The sequence below is a fragment of the Populus trichocarpa genome, chromosome 15 (assembly GCF_000002775.5).
Source record: "Populus trichocarpa isolate Nisqually-1 chromosome 15, P.trichocarpa_v4.1, whole genome shotgun sequence".
In the NCBI taxonomy this organism is placed as follows: domain Eukaryota; kingdom Viridiplantae; phylum Streptophyta; class Magnoliopsida; order Malpighiales; family Salicaceae; genus Populus; species Populus trichocarpa.
Window position 1 is genome coordinate 1778961 of NC_037299.2, and position 27328 is coordinate 1806288.

Below are 27328 nucleotides of genomic sequence, written 5' to 3' on the forward strand. Positions count from 1 at the left end.
AATTATTTTTGATTAGGATCCCAATTGTTAAGTTTAAACTGTTTAGGGACCAAATTGAAAAACAGCCATGCCCAAGGACACAACGGCGCTGTTTTGGAAGCATTGTTCATCGTCTCCTACGTTTGCGCGGATGAAGCCGGTTCAACAGGGAAATCTGCTGCAACAAATCCGATCATGGACCATATCTCTTGCCCACGATCTCGTTCGTGGATTCCATAACAGTCCTGCAAAAGCAGGACTGGTTGAGGGGCAAGCTTCTCTATAAAAGGGGCGGAAAAGCAGAGGAAAGGAGAGGGTCTTCGTTCCTGGAGAAATGAACCCAAAAAAAATACAGAAAAGAGGAACCGAAAAATCAACCCAAAAACAGAGAAAAAAGCAGAGAAAACAGAGCATAAATCCAGAAAAAAAAATACACAGAGAAGGAGAGAAAAGCAGAGGAGAGTCACAGATCAGCCCTGCCATTGTCTTAGTCCCTGCAATAAAAAAAGAACGACACTGAACCAAAGATTATTGACAACCAGCATCACCATTGTCTGCTGTCCTTCATTTCGAAACCAGAGGAGACAGAAACAAAAGCCCCTTCATCTCAAGAACTGAGAAATCAAAAGAAGACAGTGGGCACAACGGGGAGAGAGAGGAAAGCAGTCGAACGAAAGTCACCACCAGCGTTCCAGCCAGAGCTTCGCCATCGTCTCCATCGCCTCTAACAGAGCAGGTACGCGACTTCTTCCTCTTGCATTTGTTTTAGTTAATTGACACTAACACTGTGCAAGTGAATTTTAATTCACTTGCACAGTGTAGCAACACGCGTGCGTTAGCGCGTGTTGCTTAGCCCAGCCCAAAAAAAAATAAAAAATATATATAAACAACGTGTATGGATAAATAAAAATAATGTAATTTATTGATTTATTCATTGACGTCAGAGTCAGGAATAAAAATACCGGTTAAATTTATATTATTTTTATTCGTTATTAGAAAAAATAAAATATATATATATATATATAAAAATGTGTATGCATGAATAAAAATAATGTAAATTTATTGGTTTATTCACTGACGCCAGAGTCAGGAATAAAAATACCGGTTTAAATTTATATTATTTTTATTCGTTATATTTATTTTATTTAGCTAGAAAATTAAAAAAATATGTGCATGCTTAAAAATAAATTTATTCTTATTTATTTATTCACTGGCGCAAGAGTAGGGAATAAAAAAAATATTAATCTAATTTATTTATAGCTACGTAATATTTACCAACGCCAGAGTTGGAGATATTCGTAGTTGAATATTCACTGACGCCAGAGTCAGGAATATTATAAGCAAATTATCATAGCGTAAACTAATAAACATTTAGCAATTTAAGACAAAACCAGCAATGCAGCCTGTCTCAGGTAGAACGTTTAAGGGGTGATAATATCTTCCCTTTTACGTAAACAGTCCCGTACCATAGACTCTTTGTTGACCAGTTAGGGTTCCTAGTGACCATAACACTAGGTGGCGACTCCTTAAACAAGACATTTTCCTTAAAGACAAGATGCCAGATATCTGTTCTTTTTCCATAATTCAAGAGAATTATTTATGGACCGCTGCGATGTCGGTTGCGACAAGAAAATCAAATCAATTTTCTTGAGTATGTTTGTATATGCTTGTTAAACTATTTGCATCCAAAATGTTAAAATAAATTCCAAATTGTCCTAAAACATAACTTAAAATTATAATAAATTCTCCACTCATATGGATTGGTGAGCTAAAGGAAAATTTTTTATACTGAAATTGTCGTTTAGGGTAGACTGACAATTGATGAAGGCAAGCAGGGTTGAAAAGGTTCATATAAAACAGATTAGAAATATACCTGACACAGCTCTAGTGCTTCTTAGTTCTCAATCTGGGCACTTGCCATCTGATAAGTGTGCTGTCACAGGAGGTAGTAAAAGAAAGAAGAACAAAAGAAGTTTAAATATCCTTCAAGCACTTACCATTAAAATAATATTTTATTATTTTTTAAAATTTATTTTAACATCAAAATAATTTAAAAATATTTTTAAAAACTAATTTTAAACTAAAAAAATACAAATTTTGGATAAATAGCGTTTTCGTTGCCCTATTATTGGGTTATTTGATCAATTTTTGTAGTTTTTTTTTTTAATAAAACATCATTATTTTGGATAAAAAAATTTAAAAGTTTTTTGAAGTTGACCCAGTTGAGTTTCACTCGGTTTTTAATAGGGTCAATTAAATCACAAGTTGATTAGTCAGGTCACTTGGATTTAACCAGTTTTTTGGGATTATTTTAGGTTGTGTTTGAAAATATAATAATGTTTGTTTTTTAAAATATTTTTCGCTCGAAAATATATGAAAATAATATATATTTTTATTTTTTTAAAATTATTTTTGACATCTGCAGATCAAAACAGTTTAAAAAAATTTTAAAAATTAATTTTAAACAAAAAAAAAACTAAAAAATAATGAAACCAGAACAAAAAAAAAAAAAAAAAAAACCCTTAATAACAATTAAATTCATAGCCTGCTTTTGATGGAATCGTCAAGGTGAAAACCGATTTCAGACTGCCCAAAAAACAGTCCCTAATCCCCTTTGAATCCAGGAAACTCACTGAGGGACTTAAATGGTATCTGCCTAGACAGCCAAGTCAAAACCGTCATGGTCCTCCTATTTATAAATAGAGAGGACCAGTATAATCTTTAATAACCATGGTCCCTCGAAACAAGAAGAGAAGACTTTAGACTTTGTACATTATTTTTATGCAGAACTCTTCTATACTTTCAATGAGAACGGCAACAATTTCTTGCCCACAAACCACGGTGATCAGACTTTTCTACTAAGACAACTAGACACGCATGGTCCTCAGAAGCTATAAATATGTTCCGTCTCCACATTGTTGATACACAGAACAAGCTTGAGATCCAAAATGGCTTGCCAAGCAAAAGCTATCACCCTTCTTCTATCCATCTTAGCTGTCTCCTTATGCAAACCCTCAAATGGTGCAGGCATCGCCATCTATTGGGGTCAAGATGGCAATGAAGGCAGCTTAGCTGACACTTGCAACACAGGAAACTATCAATTTGTGAACGTAGCTTTCCTATCTAGTTTCGGCAATGGCCAATCTCCAGTGCTGAACCTAGCAGGCCATTGTGACCCCAGCGCCGGTACTTGCACCGGCATAAGCAATGACATTACATCTTGTCAAAATCAAGGAATCAAAGTGCTGCTTTCCATTGGAGGTGGTGCAGGCGGCTACTCCCTTTCATCGGCCGACGATGCAGGGCAAGTTGCAAACTATATCTGGAATAACTTCCTTGGTGGTCAGTCCAGCTCACGTCCGCTAGGCGATGCCATCCTAGATGGGGTTGATTTTGACATCGAGTCAGGTTCAGGCCAGTTCTGGGATGATCTTGCTAGGGCACTTAATGGCTTTAGCCAACAAAGGAAGGTATACTTAGCTGCAGCTCCACAATGCATCTTCCCTGATGCTAATCTAGACACTGCAATCCAAACTGGCCTCTTTGATTACGTGTGGGTTCAATTCTATAACAATCCTTCATGTCAATACGTAAATGATGCTACCGGTCTCTTGAGTGCATGGAACCAATGGACCACAGTTCAATCCAATCAAATATTCCTGGGACTACCTGCTGCTCCCGAGGCAGCCCCTAGTGGTGGATTCATCCCTGCCGATGTGCTCATTTCTCAGGTCCTTCCATCTATCAAGGGTTCACCAAAGTATGGAGGCGTGATGCTCTGGAGCAAGCAGTATGACAATGGGTATAGTGCAGCAATAAAGGGCAGTGTCTAGATTTTTTTCAGCCCTGCTCTTCCCCATGCTGTGTGCTCCTGATTCCTGAATATATATATATATATATATATATATATATATATATATATGCCACAGCATGTTTGTTCTAAAGAGTGTTTGCGGCGATCAAAATATTATGTTTACTTAGATTTCAAGCTAAATAAAACGAAATTATAGTTCCCTGACAAGGAAAATATAATCAATTTACCAGTGAATTCCTTATAGTGTTTTTTCTTTTTTTTTTCTTTTTCATCAAGCTCAACAAAAAGTCTTGTGGTTGTGGAGTAACTTTATGCCTTCTAAGAGTCTTCAAAAGGGGTGTCTAAATTTTTCCACTCGATCCATGGATGCAAATCCCTTGATATATTAATTTGCTGACATTTTCAAAGGCAAAATGTGAAAGAAAGAAAAGTTGCCAAACAAATAATAATGAATCAATGAGACTAAGGTTAACAGAAATAAAACCCGTTTTAATGGAGGATGAACAAGAAATGGAAATGTTATAATCAACTGGGGTACTGTCATGCATGACGGGAAAAAATAGTAGTTCATATGCTTTTAGAAAATTATATATATATATATTAAATTTTATTAGTTAATTACCAAAGCTTTAGTCATTTCAACAATAGTTTTAATATTTTTAGCTATAAAAATAGGTAAAAATGGTTAATTTTAATTAACAATGAATTGTTTAAAACAAAAGACATATATTCATCCAAAATTTAATTTATATTTTTGAGATAAAAAGATGAATCGTGAATGTATTCTCCTATTTTTCTCATATAATTAGTGAGTAAATAATAAACTTTAAAAAATAATTATTATCTTATGTAAATTTTATACATAGCTTAGTATTTTTTTTTTCTTATATTATAACTATCCATTGATTAGCTTTTAAGAAATAAATTTAATATTTCTCTAAGTTGGTCTTCGAGACTGTGCATAGGAAATTATAGTTTTATAGCATTATTGAGATTTTTTGAAAGATTAACTTATATTGTTTTTCCAATAAATTAAATTTGTTAGGTGTATTTGTAAGGAATTCACTTTTGTTTTCTATTTGATTGGAATTTGGTAGGTTTATTTTGTTGATTGTGTTTGAAATATTCAATACCTAACTAGTTCAAAAAAATCATACATGTAGCCGCCCAAGTAATCGATCTGATTTATAAAGCTGACTTGTTATTAGATAATTTACAAAGCCAGATAAACTTAAAAAAGTTAAAATTAAAAAAAATATCTAAGTTAGCGTGTTTTTAAGAAGATAAAAAATAAATTACATAAAAACTCATATGAAGTGAACCGGTAAACTATACAAGTTAAAAGATAATCTAAACAATAGAAAAAAAAAACATTATTTAACTAAAAATTTTAATATAAAATTCATGATTCGGATTATGAGACTGTAGTAATTTCATGAAAAGCAAATAAAAAAACATATTAAAACTCAATTCTCAATCAACTCAATATTGAAAAATAAATTAAAAAAAATAAAAAATAACAAAAAAAACTCAAGTCAATCAGAGTTAACATGTCAAACATAGATCATGAGACCAATATAACCTAATAGAAAACAAAACAAAACAAGTTATGAAGCTCATGAGACCAATATAACCTAATAGAAAACAAAACAAAACAAGTTATGAAGCTCAATTCTCAATCAGTCTAATATTGAAGGATAAAATTGAAAAAAAATAACAAAAAAATACACGAGTCAACTCCGTTTAACCCGTCAAACTCTTGATTCAAATCATAAGACTAAGATAACATTATAAAAAGCAAACCGAAATAAATTATAAAATTTAATTCTTAATCAACCCAAACAGTGAAGGATAAAATTAAAAATAAAAAAATTTAACTACAAAAAATAACAAAAAAAACAGAGGCAACCAAGTTAACCTGCAAAACTAGTAACTTGGATCGTGGAATTATGATAACTTTATAGAAAACAAATCAAAATAAATTATCAACCCCAATAAATCTAATATTAAAAAATTTAAAAAAAAAGTGCTAAAAAGAGGGAATCACTGCTCCCCTCCTCACAAATTCCTGTTACAATTAGTTTTTTTTAAAAAAATTAATATGGGTGTCCGAACAAGTTTACACGTACCTCAACTAATCTCATATATCCTAAAATTAACAATCATACAAGCATATAGTATCCCTGTAATAATATTACTTCATTATAGTTGTTAAACATACATGTCTACTCATGTTCTATGTTCTGGCCTTTTCTTTAAGTAGAGCATGTTTGGTATTGTGGTTGCTTTTGTGGTTGTGGTTTAAAAAAAGCAGTTTAATAAAAAGTGCTTTTCGTGAGGTTTGTTTTAAAATTTGATGTGTTTAGTTAAAACTGCGGTTGAAATTATGGTTGAAAAAAAACAGTTTCTTGTGTTTGGTTAATATGCTTTTTGTATGATGTTTGATTGTAAAATTACCTAAAAGGACATATATCTATATATATATATAATGGCAAAACATTATTATTTTATAATTATGATTACATAATCCTTGTACGTTAATAAAAGTTTTTCAGTGTCCTATCAAACTATTTGAAAAAAATATAATAAAAAATAATATTAATTAAAATAAAAATAAAAATTAGAATAAAAAAATAAGTTAGTGATAGTCCAGGTGACATAAATGAATGTAAAAAATATAAAAAAAACACAAACAAGTTTGAGGTGTAAAATAAGAAATTCAATTCTAAAGGTATTCAAGCATTTTTAATGTTCATGTAAAAAGAAAATTACAACACAGCCTCTGCACAAACAAGTTTTTTTAAGAGATTATTTTAGTAATACCACTATTAAAAAAAAAAAGTAAAACAAAAACATATTACTTCAGTTACTTTTGACAAATAGTCTTTCATTTTATTGAAAACTCGTATTTTTGCTCCATGGCAAAACAGCCCTCGGAAAGTTTGCAATGTTAATTAAATTTATACAGTGTTGGTGAGAGAGAGAGGAGAACACAACAACGAAAAGCAGAGCACAGCAACGAAAAGCAATGGTAAGTTGCTTTTCACAAACTGAGGTTGGTCCTCAGTTTTTAAGTGGGGTCCACGTGAAAAAAAATACGGTTAGCATTAACCAAACATTTTAAAACAACTTTTAATTTTAACCGCAGCCACAACAGCAGATCCAAACACCCTCTAGTGATCCATCATCTCGTTTACACTCAGTGACGTTTGAACTTCAATCTTATCCGGCTAACACCTAAATGCTCCTTGACTCAGCTAAGTTGCCTACCTGCCACGTGCTTTGTTTTTTATTTTCTAAGTTAATTGATGATTTTCTAGCATAATTGAAGTCAATGGTTAACTTGGTGTGTTGACTCAGTTAAGATACGATGTTTTAGTTAAAAAAAAAGACCTTCAAATATTGTCATTTTAAATTTATTCAAGTTAATTAGAATTAATTTGTTGAAACTTTAAACTAAATCTTGGATCGGGACATTACTAAGATGGGTTTATGTAGTGAGGGAATGTTATAGTTTTTTAAAGTGTTTTTTATTTATAAAAATATTAAAATAATAATTTTTTATTTTTAAAATTTATTTTTAATACCAACACATTAAAATTATTTAAAATTATAAAAATTAAATAAATTTAAAATTAAAAAATCTTTTAAAAAATCTTTTTAAAGGCGCACAAACAGTCTCTTGATATTAAATTTGTACTAAACAATGCTCAAATTAAAGAGAGAGAAAAGAGTTTAACGCATAACCACTGTAAAATGTGAAAGGAGTTGTTTTATTGTTTTTATTAGTGCTGCTTAATTAACTTCATCGAAGTTTTAACATTTTTCACTTGGCTAGCATCTGTCTCTGGGCATGACAACTAGAATAATTAATAAAGTAACAGTCAAACTATAAGTTAGTCACTAATTTTTTAAGAAAATAATTAATTGGTCTCTTTAGGGGTACTTGATATAGAGTTTCAACTTGTTTTTTATTATTATTATTATTATTATTATTAAAATTTAATATTTTTTTCTTCAAATTAATTTTTTTTATTTTTTTTAAATTATTTTTATGGGCTAATTTTAAAAATAAATTTTAAAAAAATTAAAAAAATATTATTTTAATACATTTTCAAATAAAAAATATTTAAAAAACAATTATTATTATTCTTCCAAACACTCTTGTTTCGAAAATCATTCATTAATCTCTTGGCATTTTTTCATCATTAACTTATAAACAATAAATACATTTTTTTTCAATTAAAAACAAAAAATGACAACAAAATAATTCAATTAAAAACAAAAAAAACATTTTATTGGCATGTAAGCGTGTATTGGATATTATAAGAGTGTTACATCTTGCACGTATTTATTCAAGTTACAAGTTCCTTGACAATTGATTTATATAAAGTAAGTCTTTTGGTGATTTTATTTTGTATGAGTCGGAAAAGTTAGATATGTGATTATTTAAATTTGGAGAGGACTAAACTAAAATTTAATTATGAAGTGAGAAGTGATGAGCAAGGGGGTCAGTAAAATGGCTTAATCTTTTTTATTTTCACTAAGAATTTTTTTAAATACAACAATATGTCAAAAAAATTATATAACATGCGGAGAAAAAAGAATATCTAACATGCGGAGAAGCGTGGGTTAAGTACCTAGTCATTGTCTAAAACTGTAACTTCTCTGGGTGAAAAATAATAAATTGACTAGTCTTATGCAAAATAAAAAAAAAATTTATAACTCTCAATCGGGTTATCAAAAATTTCATCCTTGAAATTTAAATTCATACCTATGTAAGAAAATAATCCGGGATATTTCTTCTTCATTTCTGACTCTCTCTCCTAGGTTTCTTCTTCTATTCGAGAGTTTCTCCACAATACATTTACTAACGACACCTTTTTATTTTGTAATTCCTTTATACTTCGGTCCATAATTTACACAGGTTGTACCTCCATAGTTAAATCTTCTTGTACTTCCATCGGAATTTATGGCAAAATTCGTGCAGGATCCAAGTTTGCTTTCCGCAGCATCGAAACATGAAACACATTGTGTATCCTATCTAAATGTGGTGGCAATAATATTTGATAGGCAACCGTCCCAATTCTTTCTATAATTTTATATGCCTCAATATACCTAGGTGCTAATTTGTCTTTCATTCTAAACTGAATCACATGCTTCCATGGAACAATTTTTAAAAATACCATGAATGAGATGTGATCCAAGATGATTGGATCAAGATGAAAGCTGTAATGACATATAATATAAGTGTTGTTGATAATTTGGTACCAACAAAAATAGAGAAAATTTTGTCGAAATTTTCAAAAAAATAAATTTCATAATCTTAGATATATTATTCAATACTTGACATTAGTAAATAAATGTTTGAGATTTCATGACATTATAATTTGAGGAAGTTACAAAAAAAAAACTTATTCTAAGTTAAATTTCAAATTAGTAAGTTATCTGGTAAACTAGTTAGGTTGTAATGGGTTAAAGTTGTATTTCTAAGTGTAGTAGCGATTCTTTTTCAAAGTGTTTTTTACTTGGAAATACATGAAAATAATATTATTATTTTTTTTAAAAAAATATTTTTAATATTAACATATTAAAACAATCCAAAATATTATAAAATTTAATTTTAAATAAAAAAAATTAAAAAATTATAAAACACGGCTTCAACCGCGAAATAAATCAGCACTTCTAGCTATGAAATTATTTCATAGCCTGCTTTTGATGGAATCGCCAAAGTGGAAACCAATTTCAGACTGCTAAAAAAACAGTCCCTAATTCCCCTTTGATTCCAGGAAACTCACTGAGGGACTTAAATGGTATCTGCCAAACCGTCCTGGTCCGACTATTTGTAAATAGAGAAGACCAGTATAATCTTTAATAACCATGGCACTTTTTTCTTGTCTACATTATTTTTATGCAGAATTCTTCTATACTTTCAATGAGAACGGCACCAATTTCTTGCCCACAAACCACGGTAATCAGACTTTTCTACTAAGACACCTAGACACGCATGGTCCTCAGAAGCTATAAATATGTTCCGTCTCCACATTGTTGATACACAGAACAAGCTTGAGATCCAAAATGGCTTGCCAAGCAAAAGCTATCACCCTTCTTCTATCCATCTTAGCTGTCTCCTTATGCAAACCCTCAGATGGTGCAGGCATCGCCATCTATTGGGGTCAAAATGGCAATGAAGGCAGCTTAGCTGATACTTGTAACACAGGAAACTATCAATTTGTGAACGTAGCTTTCCTATCTAGTTTCGGCAATGGCCAATCTCCAGTGCTGAACCTAGCAGGCCATTGTGACCCCAGCGCCGGTACTTGCACCGGCATAAGCAATGACATTAGATCTTGTCAAAATCAAGGAATCAAGGTGCTGCTTTCCATTGGAGGTGGCGCAGGCAGCTACTCCCTTTCATCGGCCGACGATGCAGGGCAAGTTGCAAACTATATCTGGAATAACTTCCTTGGTGGTCAGTCCAGCTCACGTCCGCTAGGCGATGCCATCCTAGATGGGGTTGATTTTGACATCGAGGCAGGTTCAGGCCAGTTCTGGGATGATCTTGCTAGGGCACTTAATGGCTTTAGCCAACAAAGGAAGGTATACTTAGCTGCAGCTCCACAATGCATCTTCCCTGATGCTAATCTAGACACTGCAATCAAAACTGGCCTCTTTGATTACGTGTGGGTTCAATTCTATAACAATCCTCCATGTCAATACGTAAATGATGCTACCGGTCTCTTGAGTGCATGGAACCAATGGACCACAGTTCAATCCAATCAAATATTCCTGGGACTACCTGCTGCTCCCGAGGCAGCCCCTAGTGGTGGATTCATCCCTGCTGATGTGCTCATTTCTCAGGTCCTTCCATCTATCAAGGGTTCACCCAAGTATGGAGGCGTGATGCTCTGGAGCAAGCAGTATGACAATGGGTATAGTGCAGCTATAAAGGGCAGTGTCTAGATTTTTTTCAGCCCTGCTCTTCCCCATGCTGTGTGCTCCTGATTCCTGAATAAATTTGATATATGTATATATTTATGCCACAGCATGTTGATCTAAAGAGTGTACGCGGCGATCAAAATATTATGTTTACTTAAATTTCAAGCTAAATAAAACGAAATTATAGTTCCCTGATAAGGAAAATATAATCAATTTACCAGTGAATTCCTTATAGTGTTTTTTTTTTCTTTTTCATCAAGCTCAACAAAAGTCTTGTGGTTGAGGAGTAACTTTATGCCTTCTAAGAGTCTTCAAAACTCAACTGGGGTGTCTAAATTTTTCCACTCGATCCATGAATGTGAATCCCTTGATATATTAATTTGCTGACATTTTCAAAGTTAAAATGTGAAAGAAAGAAAAGTAGTCAAACAAATGAATTTTGAATCAACGAGACTAAGGCTAACAGAAATAAAACCCGTTTTAATGGAGGATGAGCAAGAAATGGGAATGTAATAATCAATTATTTAGATTAAAACTTACCGTTTTATTTAAATTAAACAGCGGGTTATTTCCTTTTAAACCCACAATTTAATATCTTAAAAATACTAGATACTAAAATCTAGCAATAAATTAATTATTTGCTTTAATCAAACTAAGAACTATTCTAAAATCTAAATAACGTGTATTATTCTGTGTCTGTACCATTTCCTAATGCCCAAATGTTGAAGGGGCTTCTTTTATTGATATGGGAACATTGAATTTGGGATCTGCTTTCAAATTATTCATATGGTTCATAGCATATCAATTTAGTGAACGTAACTGCTCTGTGTTCTGGAATTCCCTTCCCATGAAGCTCTCTATGAAGTATTGTTTTATGTTGCCATTGAAACAGTAATGCAGATGAATATTCATTTGAAATCTATTCTCTCCCCATACTATGTAAACATATTATTTTGAGTTCGCATGTGCGCTTTTCATCATTGATGGAGAAAGAAGGATAAGCATAGCTAAATTATATGTTTGAATGCACACGTTTTCAGGTACCGTCAGAGTCTCGGCGGTGTTGTTCACAAAATCTACAAAAAAAAGTGGACTCGTTGTTGTTCTCCGAGGAAGATGAATTGCCTAATTATTCTATCCTCAACAGTGAGGACAGTAATCAAACCCGGAGAGAAGAAATAGAACGAGATGAAATGGATGATGATAATAGAATCATTGACTCAGTTTCAGCAGAAGATGAGTCCCTTAGACAGGTGGAAAATGAGCGTCAAAGCCCCCAAGGGATGAATCAGGAGGAGCATGCTCGAAAATTCGTTGATGTTCAAACCAGGAGACTGAGGACAAGAAGATTTGCATCTTTTGCTAGCTGGGTTCCAAATTTGCAGAGAGTTTGAGCACCGAAGCAGCCAGAGGCAATGAAACCAGATCCTCTTCGTAATTTGACAATGAGTACAGTGCAGCTACAAAGGGCAGTGTCTCCGTCTTGCAGCCTTGCTCTTCATGCTATCATCTTATGTTATTCTGAGTGTAGCATTCACTTGTTGGCAATAAAAAATATGACTGTATGCTTGAACTTGATCCCACACTAAATGAAACAAAATTATATTACCTGATGAGAAAATTAATCTAGATTGATTTGGATTTTTTTTTAATTTGATTATTACTAGTTTAGTAGATGTATTATTGAAAGAAAATAAATTCTGGAACAGGGAAATTTTTTTATGATTTTAACACAAGATTGCTTAGCTAAACTACAGTACGGGAAAAAGAGTGAGTTTCTTAGGATATATTATTATTAACTCCAAGGCATTGGTCGAGAGGTGCACTTTTTGTGTGGATAATAGTATGACAAGGTTTTCACGTTATCAGCTCTTGCGAGGTAGCCTGCGAGAGGTTTTTCCTCGTTAATTTTTTTTAGCGTGAATTATAGTTGTGTTCAAAATATGACCGGATTACGGCATTACATGGGAGAGTGTTAAAAGATTAAAATGTTTTTTATTTTAGAAAGTATAAAAATAATATTTTTTTAAATTTATTTTTGATATAGCATATCAAAATAATTAAAAAAACAATTAAAAAACTAATTTTAAACTAAAACAAATTCAAATTTAAAAAAAATAGTGTTTTGGCTGCAAATCACAAAGTTATTGGGTTAATAAATCATTTTCTATAGAACATTTTAGATAAAAAATTTAGAGTTGACTCGGCTAAGTCTCACTTGGTTTCTGATTGGGTCAAGTAGATTACCGATTGACCTGTCAAATCACTTAAATTTAATCATATCAATGCCTGAAATAGTTATAAAAAAACTCAGTTAAAATCCCAGACGAGTTTAGCCGGGTCAACTAGATCACGAATTGACAATCAAGTTACTGTATTTTACTGTATCATTGTCTAAAACAGTGCAAACAAAACTATTCTATCACTGTATAAAACAGTTCAAACAAAACTATTCTAAGTTAAATCTCAAGTTAGTAAGTTACCCGGTCAACTGTCGCACAGGGTTTAGATTGTGTTTGGAAGTAAAGTAACGGTTGTTTTTTAAAGTATTTTCCGCTAAAAAATACATGAAAATAATATTTTTAAAATACAAAATTATTTTTAACATCAAAATTTCAAAACAATCTAAAAATACTAAAAGAATTATTTTTAAACAAAAAAACAAAAAAAAAAACATAAAACACGGTTTCAATTGGAAAAACAAACAGCAACTTAATAACTAAGAAATTCATCGCCTGCTTTTGATGGAATCGTCAAAGTGGAAACCAATTTCAGACTGCCAGAAAAACAGTCCCTAATTCCCCTTTGATTCCAGGAAACTCACTGAGGGACTTAAATGGTATCTGCCAAACCGTCCTGGTCCTACTATTTGTAAATAAAGAAGACCAGTATAATCTTTAATAACCATGGTACTTTATTCTTGTCTACATTATTTTTATGCAGAATTCTTCTATACTTTCAATGAGAACGGCACCAATTTCTTGCCCACAAACCACGGTAATCAGACTTTTCTACTAAGACACCTAGACACGCATGGTCCTCAGAAGCTATAAATATGTTCCGTCTCCACATTGTTGAAACACAGAACAAGCTTGAGATCCAAAATGGCTTGCCAAGCAAAAGCTATCACCCTTCTTCTATCCATCTTAGCTGTCTCCTTATGCAAACCCTCAGATGGTGCAGGCATCGCCATCTATTGGGGTCAAAATGGCAATGAAGGCAGCTTAGCTGATACTTGTAACACAGGAAACTATCAATTTGTGAACGTAGCTTTCCTATCTAGTTTCGGCAATGGCCAATCTCCAGTGCTGAACCTAGCAGGCCATTGTGACCCCAGCGCCGGTACTTGCACCGGCATAAGCAATGACATTAGATCTTGTCAAAATCAAGGAATCAAGGTGCTACTTTCCATTGGAGGTGGCGCAGGCAGCTACTCCCTTTCATCGGCCGACGATGCAGGGCAAGTTGCAAACTATATCTGGAATAACTTCCTTGGTGGTCAGTCCAGCTCACGCCCGCTAGGCGATGCCATCCTAGATGGGGTTGATTTTGACATCGAGTCAGGTTCAGGCCAGTTCTGGGATGATCTTGCTAGGGCACTTAATGGCTTTAGCCAACAAAGGAAGGTATACTTAGCTGCAGCTCCACAATGCATCTTCCCTGATGCTAATCTAGACACTGCAATCAAAACTGGCCTCTTTGATTACGTGTGGGTTCAATTCTATAACAATCCTCCATGTCAATACGTAAATGATGCTACCGGTCTCTTGAGTGCATGGAACCAATGGACCACAGTTCAATCCAATCAAATATTCCTGGGACTACCTGCTGCTCCCGAGGCAGCCCCTAGTGGTGGATTCATCCCTGCTGATGTGCTCATTTCTCAGGTCCTTCCATCTATCAAGGGTTCACCCAAGTATGGAGGCGTGATGCTCTGGAGCAAGCAGTATGACAATGGGTATAGTGCAGCTATAAAGGGCAGTGTCTAGATTTTTTTCAGCCCTGCTCTTCCCCATGCTGTGTGCTCCTGATTCCTGAATAAATTTGATATATGTATATATATATGCCTCAGCATGTTTGATCTAAAGAGTGTATGCGGCGATCAAAATATTATGTTTACTTAAATTTCAAGCTAAATAAAACGAAATTATAGTTCCCTGACAAGGAAAATATTATAATCAATTTACCAGTGAATTCCTTATAGTGTTTTTTTTTTCTTTTTCATCAAGCTCAACAAAAGTCTTGTGGTTGTGGAGTAACTTTATGCCTTCTAAGAGCCTTCAAAATTCAACTGGGGTGTCTAAATTTTTCCACTCGATCCATGAATGCAAATCCCTTGATATATTAATTTGCTGACATTTTCAAAGGCAAAATGTGAAAGAAAGAAAAGTAGTCAAACAAATGAATATTGAATCAACGAGGTACTAAGGTTAACACAAATAAATAATTCTTTGAGATTGTGATAGCGGTTACGATTTAAAGTATTTTTTACTTAAAAATACATTAAAATGATATTTTTTAAAAAAATTTGAGGGAATGCGTTCCCAAAAGGAGCCTAAAACCCATTTTGTTTTGAATATTTGTTTTTTAATTTTATCTCTTAGAATTTAATTTTTATATTAATTTTGGTCCTTATTTTTATAATTGTTATTTGCTTTTTCCTTATCATTTTTTAATTGAAATTTTTTATCGATCAAATTTGGTCCTCATTCATTTGATTGTTACTTATTTTATTTGAAATAATTTATGAAAAGTTAATTATTATTATTTTAATTTTTCATCATTTAAATTTTTTATTTTTTAGATTTGATCCTTATTCTTTTGATTGTTACTTATCGTTACTTATCTTTTATTCATGAAACAATCAACTTTTGAGCACCTCTTGAGAATTTCTGAAGTGTACTATTGTTTATAGTTTGGTGCTGTGCAAAATGGGAATTGCTGGTGCCTGCTATTAATTTCTTCTCTTTTTTTTCGTGTATTATTCTGTGTCTGTACCTTTTCCTAAAGCCCAAATGTTGAAGGGGCTTCTTTTATTGATATGGGAACATTGATTTTGGGATCTGCTTTCGAATTATTCATATGGTTCATAGCATATCAATTTGGTGAACGTAACTGCTCTGTGTTCTGGAGTTCCCTTCCCATGAAGCCCTCTGTGTTCATAGTATTGTTTTATGTTGTCATTGAAACAGTAATGCAGATGAATATTCATTTGAAATCTATTTTCTCCCCATACTGTGTATACATATTATTTTGAGTTCGCATGTGCGCTTTTCATCATTGATGGAGAAAGAAGATAAGCATAGCTAAATTATATGTTTGAATGCACGCGTTTTTAGGTACCGTCAGAGTCTCGGTGGTGTTGTTCACAAAATCTACAATAAAAATGGACTCATTGTTGCTCAAAACCTCAAACTAGGAGACAGAGGGAAAGAAAATTTGCATCTTTCGCTAGCTGGGTTCCAAATTTGCAGGGAGTTTGGGCACCGAAGCAGCCAAAGGCAATCAAACCAAAGTCAGATCCTCTTTGTAATTTCACAATGGGGTACAGTGCAGCTATAAAGGGCAGTGTCTAAGTCTTGCAGCCTTTCTCTTCATGCTATCATCCTATGTTATTCTGGGTGTAGCATTCACCTGTTGGCAATAATATCAAACCCTCTCGACTCAGTATCTTAAATTATTAGATGAGATTTTAATATATGATTTATATTATTCTCTAACATACTTTCTCAGTACTCTCTCAAGTGAACTTGTACATACTCATATTACCTTGTACTTAATTTTTATCAAATAAACAGGGATGCTGAGATTCGAACTCGTGACTGCTTGGTCATCAAGTTCTGATACCATGTCAATAAATCATCTCAATTAAATAGCTTAAACTGTTATGTGAGACCCCAAGATATGATTTATATTATTCTCTAACAAATAAAATATATAATTGTATACTTGAACTTGATCTCACACTAAATAAAACAAAATTATATTTTTTAATATTCTAGATTGATTTGGATTTTTTTTTTAATTTGATTATTACTAGTTTAGTATATGCATTGTTGAAAGAAAATAAATTCCAGAACAGGGGAAATTTTTATGATTTTAACACAATATTGCTTAGCTAGAGTACAGTACGGAAAAAAGTGAGTATCTTGACGATATATTATTGTTAACTCCAAGGCAGTGGTCGAGAGAAGCACTAGTGTGGATAATAGTATGACAAGGTTTTCACGTGATCAGCTCTTGCGAGCTAGCATGAATTACTGATGTCTTCCCTTCTTCAAAATATGGCCGGGAAGGGCCGTAAAATTTTAAAATATTTTTTATTTAAGAATATAATAAAATAATATTATTTTAATTTTTAAAATTAATTTTTAATATTATCACATAAAAACAATTAAAAAACTAATTTTAAGCTAAAATAAATTTAAATTTTAAGTAAATGGTGTGTTTGGCTGCCAATCACATAAAGTTATTGGGTTAGTAGATCAATTTCTATAGTTTTTTTAATAAAATATTATCTTTTTGGATAAAAAAAATAAAGTTGACTCAGTTGAGTCTCACTCGGTTTTTTATTGGATCAATTAGATTACAGGCTAACATATCAAGTCACTCAAATTTAACCATATCAATGTCCAAAACAGTTAAAAGAGAAACTTAGTTCAAGCCTTTGGCAGGTTTAGCTAGGTTAACTAGATCACATGTTGACGGTTAAGTCACTCATATTTGCCAATATTACTTTCTAAAAAAGTTCCAAAAAAAAAAACTTATTCTAAGTTAAATTTCAAGTTAGTAAGTTACTTGGTCAACTACTGTACCGGGTTTACCTTATGTTTTTAAAGTGTTTTTCGTTCGGAAATACATGAAAATAATATTTTTTAAAAAAAAAATTATTTTTGATATCATCATTTCAAAATAATCCAAAAATACTAAAAAAATAATTTCAAACAAAAAAAAATAAAAAAATCATAAAACACGATTTCAATTGGAAAAACAAATAGCGCCTTAATAACTATTATTAACTATAACTAAAAGAGATCAATGTTTTACTATAAAAGGAGTTACTGTAGATTATGAGTTCTTGCACTGTGGATTGCATTGTTTTGGCACTATAGCAATAATTATTGTAAATTGTGAGTGTTTTCATTGTTTGAGTTTGCTCTTTGCTAAAAATACAGTGGGTTGGGGAGACGTAATGGTAGGGCTGCCCTTACCATATAGAGTTGTAAAGACTGCAGAGGAGTGGGGTTGTCTTTTGAGTGAGGAGAAAATGATTATTTAGGATTTTGATGGAGTTGCACGACCCTAGAAGTAGACACCTGGCGCTTGGCTTTAAGCCAGGACACTAGGGCCAGCCAATTGCGAGGGGGAGGGTTTGCGGCTGGGGGTATTACATCCTCTACCAAAAGCTATTGGGCCTGGCTTGGCAGCCAGACCCAACAAGCAAGACCCAATAGTATTTGTCAGACCCAAAGTACTTCAAGAAGGGACTAGTCATACCCTTGGGTCTGGCTGGGTAGCTGGACCCAATATCCTTGGTCTTGTTGTGCAACCATACCCAATGATATTATTATTTGTATTATAAATATTATAAAAATTATTTATTATTAATATTATAAATAATATTATTTGTATTATAAATATTGTTTTTTTATTATAATTAAATGCATTAATATAAAAAATAGTATTATTTGTGTTATAAATATTCTTGAAATTCTTAATGTAATTATTTGTGCTATAAATATTATTATTTTTATTATAATTCAAAGTATTAATAGAAAAAAATATTATTAATTGTGGTATACATATTATTATTTTTATTATAATTCTCTTGGTGTGCTGAACTAATTAGCCTTGGGTCTTATATCAGGATCCAATTCTGTTGGGTCCCGCGTTATAACCCATTTAGCTTGGGTCCTGATGCAGGACCTAAGAGCATTGGGTCATGACGGAGGATCCAAGAGCATTGGGTACAGAGGCAGGACTCAAAATGCTTGGGTTTTGAGTTTCTAAATATAATTATTTGTGTTATCAATATTATTATGTTTATTATAATTAAAAGTATTCAATTTTAAAATAATATTATTTGTCTTATAAGTATTATTATTTTTATTATAATTGAAAATAATAATATTAAAAATAGTATTATTTGTGTTATAAATATTATTATTTTTATTATAATTAATAGTATTAATATTAAAAATATTATCATTTGTATTATGAATATTATTATTTTTATTATAAATATTATTATTTTTATTATAATTAATAGTATTAATATTAAAAATATTATCATTTGTATTATGAATATTATTATTTTTATTATAATTAATAATATTATATTTAAAATTATTATTATTATTATTATTATTATTATTATTATCATCATCATTAATAAATTTAAAAAATATTGTTATTATTATTGAAGAAAAACCATTATTTTTTTAAAGATTAAAAAATATAATTCAAAGTATTCATATAAAAAATATTATTATTTGTGTTATAAATATTATTATTTTTATTATAATTCAAAGTGTTAATATAAAAAATATTACTATTTGTGTTATAAATATTCTTGGAATTCTTCATATAATTATTTGTGCTATAAATATTATTATTTTTATTATAATTCTAAATATTTATCTCAAAAATATTATTAGTTGTGTTAGAAATATTTTTGGGTTTCTAAATATAATTATTTGTGCTATAAAGTTTAATTGTTTTATTATAATTCTAAATATTCTACTAAAAAATATTATTATTTGTGTTAGAAATATTCTTGAATTTCTAAATATAATTATTCTACCAAAAATATTATTATAATTCAAATTATTGATAAAATAAATATTATTATTTTTATTATAATTCTCTTGGGTGCTAAAACAATTGGTCTTGGGTTGGGTCTTGAGGGAGGACCCATTGTTCTTGAGTTTTGAATTTCTAAATATAATTTTTTGTGTTATCAATATTATTATGTTTATTATAATTAAAAGTATTTATTTAAAAAATAATATTATTTATCTTAGAAATATTATTATTTTTATTATAGTTGAAAGTATTAATATTAAAAATAGTCTTATTTGTGTTATAAATATTATTATTTTTATTATAATTAATAGTATTAATATTAAAAATATTATCATTTATCTTATAATTATTTTTATTTTTATTTTTATTGATAATATTATATTTAAAAATATTATTATTTGTTTTATAAATATTATTATTTTTATTATAATTAAAAGTATTAATATAAAAAATATTATTATTTGTGTTATAAATATATTATAATTATAATTATTAATATTAAAAATTGTATTATTTGTGTTATAAATATTATTATTTTTATTGTAATTAATATTATTAATAATTTTAAAAATAAATATTATCATTATTGGAAAACAACCATAGATTTGATTCGAAGTGTAAAATTAAAAATTATTATTATTATTAAATTTTAAAAACTATTATTATTATCAAAGAAAATCCATAATTGTTTTTGAAAGATTGAAATACATAAAAAATTTGACAGATAAGTTAAATATTCATAATATAAATTATTGTGGGTATATATAAATATTATTGTTGGGTTTGGTATAGTAGTTAAATTCAACGTTCTTAAATTCGATGTTCCAGTGAAACCTAATTATTTTAGATATTAAATTTTTGTGATATTTTAAAAGTAAGTCCGCGTATACCACAACACCTAACAAATAATAACTAAGAAATTCATAGGCTGCTTTTGATGGATTTGATGGAATCGTCAAAGTGGAAACCAATTTCAGACTGCCCAAAAAACAGTCCCTCATCCCCTTTGATTCCAGGATACTCACTGAGGGACTTAAATGATATCTCATATCTGCCTAGACAGCCAAGTCAAAACCGTCATGGTCCTACTATTTATAAATAGAGAAGACCAGTATAATCTTTAATAACCATGTGCCTCGAAACAAGGAGAGGAGACTTTTTTTTTTACGAAGGTAATTACAAGTTAGATTTTTAATTTTTTTTAGATATCAGTTTGAATTTTATAAGTTTTCGAGCGGGTTATATAATCGTTATATAATCGTTAATTTAATGGTGCAAACTATTCTAGACACTTTAGTTAATTTAAAAAAAAAAGAAAAAAGAGGAGGCTTTATTCTTGTCTACATTATTTTTATGCAGAATTCTTCTATACTTTCAATGAGAGCGGCAACAATTTCTTGCCCACAAACCATGGTGATCTGACTTTTCTACTATAACAACTAGACACGCATGGTCCTCCGAAGCTATAAATTTCTTGCCTACAAACCACGGTGATCAGACTTTTCTACTAAGACAACTAGACACGCATGGTCCTCGGAAGCTATAAATTTGTACCGTCTCCACATTGTTGATACACAGAACAAGCTTGAGATCCAAGATGGCTTGCCAAGCAAAAGCTATCACCCTTCTTCTATCCATCTTAGCTGTCTCCTTATGCAAACCCTCAAATGGTGCAGGCATCGCCATCTATTGGGGTCAAGATGGCAATGAAGGCAGCTTAGCTGACACTTGCAACACAGGAAACTATCAATTTGTGAACGTAGCTTTCCTATCTAGTTTCGGCAATGGCCAATCTCCAGTGCTGAACCTAGCAGGCCATTGTGACCCCAGCGCCGGTACTTGCACCGGCATAAGCAATGACATTACATCTTGTCAAAATCAAGGAATCAAGGTGCTACTTTCCATTGGAGGTGGTGCAGGCGGCTACTCCCTTTCATCGGCCGACGATGCAGGGCAAGTTGCAAACTATATTTGGAATAACTTCCTTGGTGGTCAGTCCAGCTCACGTCCGCTAGGCGATGCCATCTTAGATGGGGTTGATTTTGACATCGAGTCAGGTTCAGGCCAGTTCTGGGATGATCTTGCTAGGGCACTTAATGGCTTTAGCCAACAAAGGAAGGTATACTTAGCTGCAGCTCCACAATGCATCTTCCCTGATGCTAATCTAGACACTGCAATCCAAACTGGCCTATTTGATTACGTGTGGGTTCAATTCTATAACAATCCTTCATGTCAATACGTAAATGATGCTACCGGTCTCTTGAGTGCATGGAACCAATGGACCACAGTTCAATCCAATCAAATATTCCTGGGACTACCTGCTGCTCCCGAGGCAGCCCCTAGTGGTGGATTCATCCCTGCCGATGTGCTCATTTCTCAGGTCCTTCCATCTATCAAGGGTTCACCAAAGTATGGAGGCGTGATGCTCTGGAGCAAGCAGTATGACAACGGGTATAGTGCAGCTATAAAGGGCAGTGTCTAGATTTTTTTCAGCCCTGCTCTTCCCCATGCTGTGTGCTCCTGATTCCTGAATAATGAATAAATTTGATATATATATATATATGCCACAGCATGTTTGTTCTAAAGAGTGTATGCGGCGATCAAAATATTATGTTTACTTAAATTTCAAGCTAAATAAAACGAAATTATAGTTCCCTGACAAGGAAAATATAATCAATTTAATTACCAGTGAATTCCTTATAGTCTTTTTTCTTTTTCATCAAGCTCAACAAACACTACTAAACAGGGGGTATTAACATCTGAATTTTTCCTTCGGCGTAAGACACATATTCTGTCGGTAATTAATTTACCGACGCATCACCGGCGAAAATGCTCCGTCAGTGAATCTTTCGTCGATAATGTTTTTTCTGTTGGTAAATTTGTTGGTTATAAAAAACTAAAATCACCCGCTTCATTTCATCGGTATATCCCTCGGTAATAATATTTTTTTATTACTAACGGATTTACCGACGGATATACCGACGGAACTTCCATCAGTAATTCCGTCGGTAATTATTTAAAAACATTTTTTTAAAAAATTCATTTTATAAAATTATAAAATAATTAAATTAACATAAATCAACAATGTATATTATATACTCAAAATGCTTGGAAAAAAAATAAGAAAATCAACTTAAACAAATTTTCAACAAATAAATAAAATGAAAAAAATAAATTCAACTAAAAAAATTCATATGAAAAAAATGAAGTTGCAATTGCTAAAAATTTAAAAATCCTATAAATAAATCAACTAAAAATTGGTCTCATATGAAAAACAAATCTCACAACAACATTTATACAATTATTAAGAACAAAAACAATTAAAAATAAAATAAAAAACAAATATAGGGAAAAAATCATGAAAAAAGAAGAAAAAGAAAAATCTTACCTTAATGTAGTTGCAAGTGAAGTTAAGGAGAGAAATTTTTTTTGTAAAGCATATTAATTAAAAAAAAACTAAGAGGATAAAAGAAGAAGAAGACATACCCGAGCATGGAGGAAAAGAGAAGGAGATGAGGAGAGAAGAAGAGAAAGAAATAGATATTAATGTTTTTTACATATAGTGAAGAAGATGAAGAAGAAGAAGAAGTAAAAGAAGAAGAATTATAACAAATGAGTCTATCTCTTGTGAAATAAGAGCATTCATGCTTTTTATTGAGGTGCATTAGCGACAAATTTACTGACGGATAATTGAATATTAATATTTTTTAATTATTCCGTCGGTAATTCCATCGGTAATATTTAATTTAAATTTTTAATTTTGTAAAAAATTTTCAGAAACCGCCAATAATTACCGACGATTTTTTAATCCGTCGATGATTCCGTCTGTAATATTTAAATGAAAATTTTAAATTAATTGAATTTTTTCAGAAAACCGCCAAATAACACCGACGACTTTTCAATCCGTCAGTGTTTTTGTCCGTAAAGAATAACAATTAACAGTGCAATTGGAAGGTGAACAGTTCTGAAAAACTCCGTCGGCGATTCCCTTTGTAATTGACATGATGAACAATGTTCACAGTTTACCAACGGATTTACTGATGGATTTATCAACGGAATTACCGATGAAATTTATTCCGTCGGTGAAAATGACACGTCATCATTTTTTTTGCTTTGTTTTAATTTTTTTTTCCCACGGTAATTCCCTCGGTATATACCGAGGGAATATTTCTGTCGGAAAAATCCCTCGAAAATTTACCGACGAAAAGATTCCATCGGTATTGCAGTTTGTATTTATCGATTTTCTGGTAGTGATATCTCAAAAATACCAGATACTAAATTCTAGCAATAAATTAATCATTTGCTTTAATCAAAATAAGAGCTATTCTAAAATCTAAATACGGTTTTTGCTATAACCCAAGCAATTTTATTATGAACAGAAACTATATAGATATATATTAAATAAGGAAACCAATTAAAAAATAAATAATTTGATTATACAACCACTCTGACGGGAAAGAATAGTGGTTCATAATTTGTATTAAATTTTATTAATTACGAAAGATTTAGTCATTTCAACAATAGTTTTAGTATTTTCAGATTTGGTTATAAAAATAGGTAAATGATTAATTTTAACAATGAATTGTTTAAAACAAAAGACATATATTCATCCAAAATTTAATTAATATTTTCGAGATAAAAAGATGAATCGTGAATTTATTCTCCTATTTTTCTCATATAATTAGTAAGTAAATAATAGATTTTAGAAAATAATTATTATCTCATGTACTCAATTACATACATAGCTTAGTATTTTATTATTATTTTCTTATATTATAACTATCCATTGATTAGCTTTTAAGAAATAAATTTAATATTTCTCTAAGTTGGTCTTCGAGACTGTGCATAGGAAATTATAGTTTTATAGCATTATTGAGATTTTTTGAAAAATTAACTTAGAGTTTTCTTCCAAAAAATTAAATTTGTTAGGTGTATTTGTTAGGCTTTCACTTTTGTTTTCTATTTGATTGGAATTTGGTAGGTTTATTTTGTTTATTGTGTTTGAAATATTCAATACCCAACTAGTTCAAAAAATCTTTAGAACTTCTAGAAGTTAGGAAAAAAAAATCATACATGTAGCCGCCCAAGTAATCGATCTGACTTATAAAGCTGACTTGTTATTAGATAATTTACAAAGCCAGATAAACTTTTTTAAAAAAAAGTTTAAGAAAATATCTATAGTTAGCGTGTTTTTAAGAAAACAAATATATAAAAACTCATATGAAGTGACGTGTAAACTTTACAAGTTAAAAAATTATCTAAACAATCAGAAAAAAAAATTATTTAACAAAAAAATTTCAATATAGCATATTTTTTAAAAATTTATTGAGATGATAAAATATTAAAGTCAGTCAAATCAACTTAAGTTAACATGTAAAAATCATGATTTGAATAATATAACTATGGTAATTTCATGAAAAGTAAATAAAAAATATATTGAAACTTAATTCTCAACTGATCTAATATTAAAAAAATTTAAAAACTCAATTTAACCAGAGTTAACATGTCAAACATAGATCATCAAACCAATATAACATAATAAAAAGTAAAATAAAATAATTTATGAAACTCAATTCCCAATTAATCAAATATTGAAGGATAAAATTGAAAAAAAAATGATAAAAAAATACACCAGTCAACTCAGTTTAACTCGTCAAATTCTTGATTAAGATCATGAAACTGAGATAGCATTATAAAAAGCAAATCAAAATAAATTATAAAGTTTAATTCTCAATTAATCCAAACAGTGAAAGATGAAATTAAAAAAAAATTCATTCACAAAAAAAACTCGAAACAACCTAATAAACCAAAATAAATTATTAACCTCAATAAATTAAAAAATAAAAAATAAAATTAAAACAAAGTGCTGAAAAGGGGGATCACTGTTTCCCTCCTAACAAATTCCTGTTACAATTAGCTCTTGTTAATTATTTTTGTATAAGTTAGAAGAGAAAGTGGTCAATTCATTATATATGTTAAACATGCATGTCTGCTCATGTTCTGGCCTTTTCTTCTTGTAGTGATTCATCTCGTCCACAACAGTGACGTTTGAACTTCTATCTTATCCAGCTAACACCTCAATGCTCCTTGACTCAGCTAAGTTGCCTATCTGCCTCTTGCTTTGTTTTCTTTTATTTTCTAAGTTAATTGATGATTTTCTAGCATAATTGAAGTCCTATATTGTTTTTTATTTCAATGGAAAAGATAGCACTGCGCTTTAGGAAACCACTATTATTAAACCCGTCTTAACTCAACTTGGTGTCTTGATTCAGTGAAATTGTTTTAATTTAAAAAATATTTTAAAATAATATTATTTTAAATTTATTTAAGTCAATTTAGAGTTACTATGATAAATTACTGAGATGGGTTTATATAACGAGAAATTATAATAGTGATTGCTTTTTTAAATATTTTTTATTAAGAAAAATATCAAAATAATATTTTTGATACTATCATGTTAAAATTATCAAAATCATAAAAATAAAATTAATTTAAAGTAAAAATCTTTCAAAAACATTTTTAAACACAAAAATAATTTGTACAAAACAATGTTGATTTTGAAGAGAAAAGAGTTTAATGCATAACCACTGTAAAATGTGAGTTGTTTTTTGTTTTATTGGTGCTGTTTAATTAACTTCATGGAAGTTTGAACATTTTTCACTTGGGTACCATCCGTCCCTGGGCATGGGAGCTAGAATAATTAATAAAGTAACAGGTCAAATTATAAGTTAGTCACTATTTTTTAAGAAAATAATAATAAATTGGTTTGTTCAGGGGTGTTTGATATTGAAATTTAATTTTTTTGTGTTTTTTAATTGTTTTGATATGTTAATATTAAAAATAAATTATAAAAAAATAAAAAAAATATTATTTTAATTTATTTCTGAGTAAAAACACTTTAAAAATAATTATTACTATATTTTCAAATACACTTATTTCCAAAATCACACATTAATCTCTTAACAATCTTTCATCATCAACTTATAAACAACAAATATATTATTTTTCAATTAAAAATAAAAAAATGACAACAAAATACTTCAATTAAAAACAAAAAAAACTTTTCATTGGCATGTAAGGGTGTATTGGATATTATAAGAGTGTTGCATCTTGCAAGTATTTCTTCAAGTCAAAAGTTGTTTGACAATTGATTTAGATACAATAATTCTTTCGTCAATTTATTTTTATTTTATTTTATATATGTGAGAAAAGTTAGATATGTAGTTATTTAAACTTGAAAAAGACTAAATTAAAATTTAATTATGAAGTGAGAAGTGATGAGACAAGGAGGTAAGTCAAAAGCCTTCAACAACATTATTAATCTTTCATGATTTTATTTTTATTTTTATTTTATTTTGTATGTGTAGGAAAAGTTAGATATGTGATTATTTGAACTTGGAGAAAACTAAATTAAAATTTAATTATGAAGCGAAAAGTGATGAGAACAGGGAGGTAAGTCAAAAGCCTTCAGCAGCATTATTAGTCTTTCATGGTTTATTTTTATTTTATTTTGTATGTGCTGGAAAAGTTAGATATGTGGTTATTTGAACTTGGAGAAGACTAAATTAAAATTTAATTATGAAGGGAGAATTGATGAGACATGGAGGTAAGTTAAAAGCCTTTCAACAGCATTACTAGAGTTTGATAAAAATATTATAGATATTATTTTTTAAGGATTTTTTATTTAAAAATATATCAAAATAATATTTTTTTTTTATTTTTTTAATTTATTTTTAATATTACAATAAAAAAATGATAAGAAAATATTAATTTAAAGCTAATTTTTTTTTT

General features: G+C 30.4%; 4 protein-coding genes across 4 annotated transcripts; all 4 read left to right on the forward strand.

Moving 5' to 3' along the window:
- Positions 1–2809: 2809 nt before the first annotated feature.
- LOC112324307 (acidic endochitinase) lies at positions 2810–4034 on the forward strand. The gene has a single exon (XM_024586304.2). The coding sequence runs from the start codon at positions 2928–2930 to the stop codon at positions 3810–3812; it is 885 nt and encodes a 294-aa protein (XP_024442072.2). The 5' UTR covers positions 2810–2927; the 3' UTR covers positions 3813–4034.
- A 5798-nt stretch (positions 4035–9832) lies between these two features.
- Positions 9833–10957, forward strand: LOC18105664 (acidic endochitinase). The gene has a single exon (XM_006374254.3). The coding sequence runs from the start codon at positions 9872–9874 to the stop codon at positions 10754–10756; it is 885 nt and encodes a 294-aa protein (XP_006374316.2). The 5' UTR covers positions 9833–9871; the 3' UTR covers positions 10757–10957.
- A 2862-nt stretch (positions 10958–13819) lies between these two features.
- LOC18105663 (acidic endochitinase) lies at positions 13820–14926 on the forward strand. The gene has a single exon (XM_006374253.3). The coding sequence runs from the start codon at positions 13837–13839 to the stop codon at positions 14719–14721; it is 885 nt and encodes a 294-aa protein (XP_006374315.3). The 5' UTR covers positions 13820–13836; the 3' UTR covers positions 14722–14926.
- Positions 14927–21093: 6167 nt separating this feature from the next.
- On the forward strand, positions 21094–22225 carry LOC127904339 (acidic endochitinase-like). The gene has a single exon (XM_052447329.1). The coding sequence runs from the start codon at positions 21135–21137 to the stop codon at positions 22017–22019; it is 885 nt and encodes a 294-aa protein (XP_052303289.1). The 5' UTR covers positions 21094–21134; the 3' UTR covers positions 22020–22225.
- The last annotated feature ends 5103 nt before the right edge of the window (positions 22226–27328 follow it).

What these genes read in the sequence shown, in the direction of transcription:
- LOC112324307 (XM_024586304.2), top strand. Translation starts at nt 2,928, where the DNA reads ATGGCTTGCCAAGCAAAAGCTATCACCCTTCTTCTATCCATCTTAGCT.
- LOC18105664 (XM_006374254.3), top strand. Translation starts at nt 9,872, where the DNA reads ATGGCTTGCCAAGCAAAAGCTATCACCCTTCTTCTATCCATCTTAGCT.
- LOC18105663 (XM_006374253.3), top strand. Translation starts at nt 13,837, where the DNA reads ATGGCTTGCCAAGCAAAAGCTATCACCCTTCTTCTATCCATCTTAGCT.
- LOC127904339 (XM_052447329.1), top strand. Translation starts at nt 21,135, where the DNA reads ATGGCTTGCCAAGCAAAAGCTATCACCCTTCTTCTATCCATCTTAGCT.